This window comes from Pteropus medius, unplaced genomic scaffold, assembly GCF_902729225.1.
Source record: "Pteropus medius unplaced genomic scaffold, Ma_sr-lr_union100, whole genome shotgun sequence".
Lineage (NCBI taxonomy): Eukaryota > Metazoa > Chordata > Mammalia > Chiroptera > Pteropodidae > Pteropus > Pteropus medius.
In genome coordinates this window covers 481,690-482,457 of record NW_024349796.1, presented here as the reverse complement: position 1 = coordinate 482,457, position 768 = coordinate 481,690, and the positions used below count along the sequence as shown (strand labels likewise).

Here is a 768-nt window from a genome sequence, read left to right as displayed (position 1 = left end):
GTATCACACACATGCTTTGTACATTCTTCACATTGCAAACCCATCAACAAAAGAAGGAAGAAGATCTGAGGCGACCGAGTGGTTTTTGCGGATTTAGGGGATGGAGAATTTCTCTACATAAACAAGGCTTGGATTGGAAGTCTGCTAAAAAAAAAAAAGAGAGAGAGAGAAAATGTTACAGCTGACCACAAGGTTGTAAATCCACAGACTGGAAGGAGGAAAAGAGAAACATAGCAAGCAACTGAAGTGTGTGTGGCTGCAATGTTTGTGGGTTAGATGAGAAACAAGCGCTGAGTGAAACAGAGAAGGGGGGTGGCGGGTGTGATTTGTTTGGTGTTCAGAGCCAATAGAAATCCCAGACTGTGATAATATCCCCGCGCAGCGCCGGGAGAGGAGTCGCGGCTCCCTCCCCGTCTGCAGGCGCGGAGGGCGGAAGCCTTGGGCTGCACCCTCCGCGCGGCGCTTATGCGCGTCTGCTGGGGTCCGGCCGCTGCGGGCTGTGCAGCTCTGCAAGAGGACTGGGAGCGGGAGACAGAAGGGACCCGAGGAGGAGGCTTCCAACGCGTCATTGCAGGTATGAGCTTGCCGCGGCTAATCTCATCTCCGCCTTCACTAGACACCTCAGAGTAATTGACATTGTTCCATTGCCGGTCCGAATGGAAACAGACTCTCTCGCCTGTCTCACGCCAGACAGTAAAGCTGTTTGCGTGTGTTGTGGGGCCACAAGGTTTATTCACCTATTGAATTATCCGTGGGTGTAAAGCAAGG

At 52.1% G+C, this 768-nt stretch overlaps 1 protein-coding gene across 3 annotated transcripts in view; it reads left to right on the top strand.

Moving 5' to 3' along the window:
* The first annotated feature begins 87 nt into the window (after window positions 1-87).
* The window catches only part of GREM2 (gremlin 2, DAN family BMP antagonist), a 133,983-nt gene continuing 133,302 nt past the window's right edge, over window positions 88-768 (top strand). The window contains exon 1 of one of the 3 annotated variants that reach the window (XM_039883193.1): window positions 88-574. In XM_039883193.1, coding sequence (XP_039739127.1) covers window positions 466-574 — 109 coding nt within the window. In that variant the 5' untranslated portion in view covers window positions 88-465. The remainder of the gene's footprint in view (window positions 575-768) is intronic. The other 2 variants (XM_039883194.1, XM_039883195.1) reach the window with 2 other exon arrangements.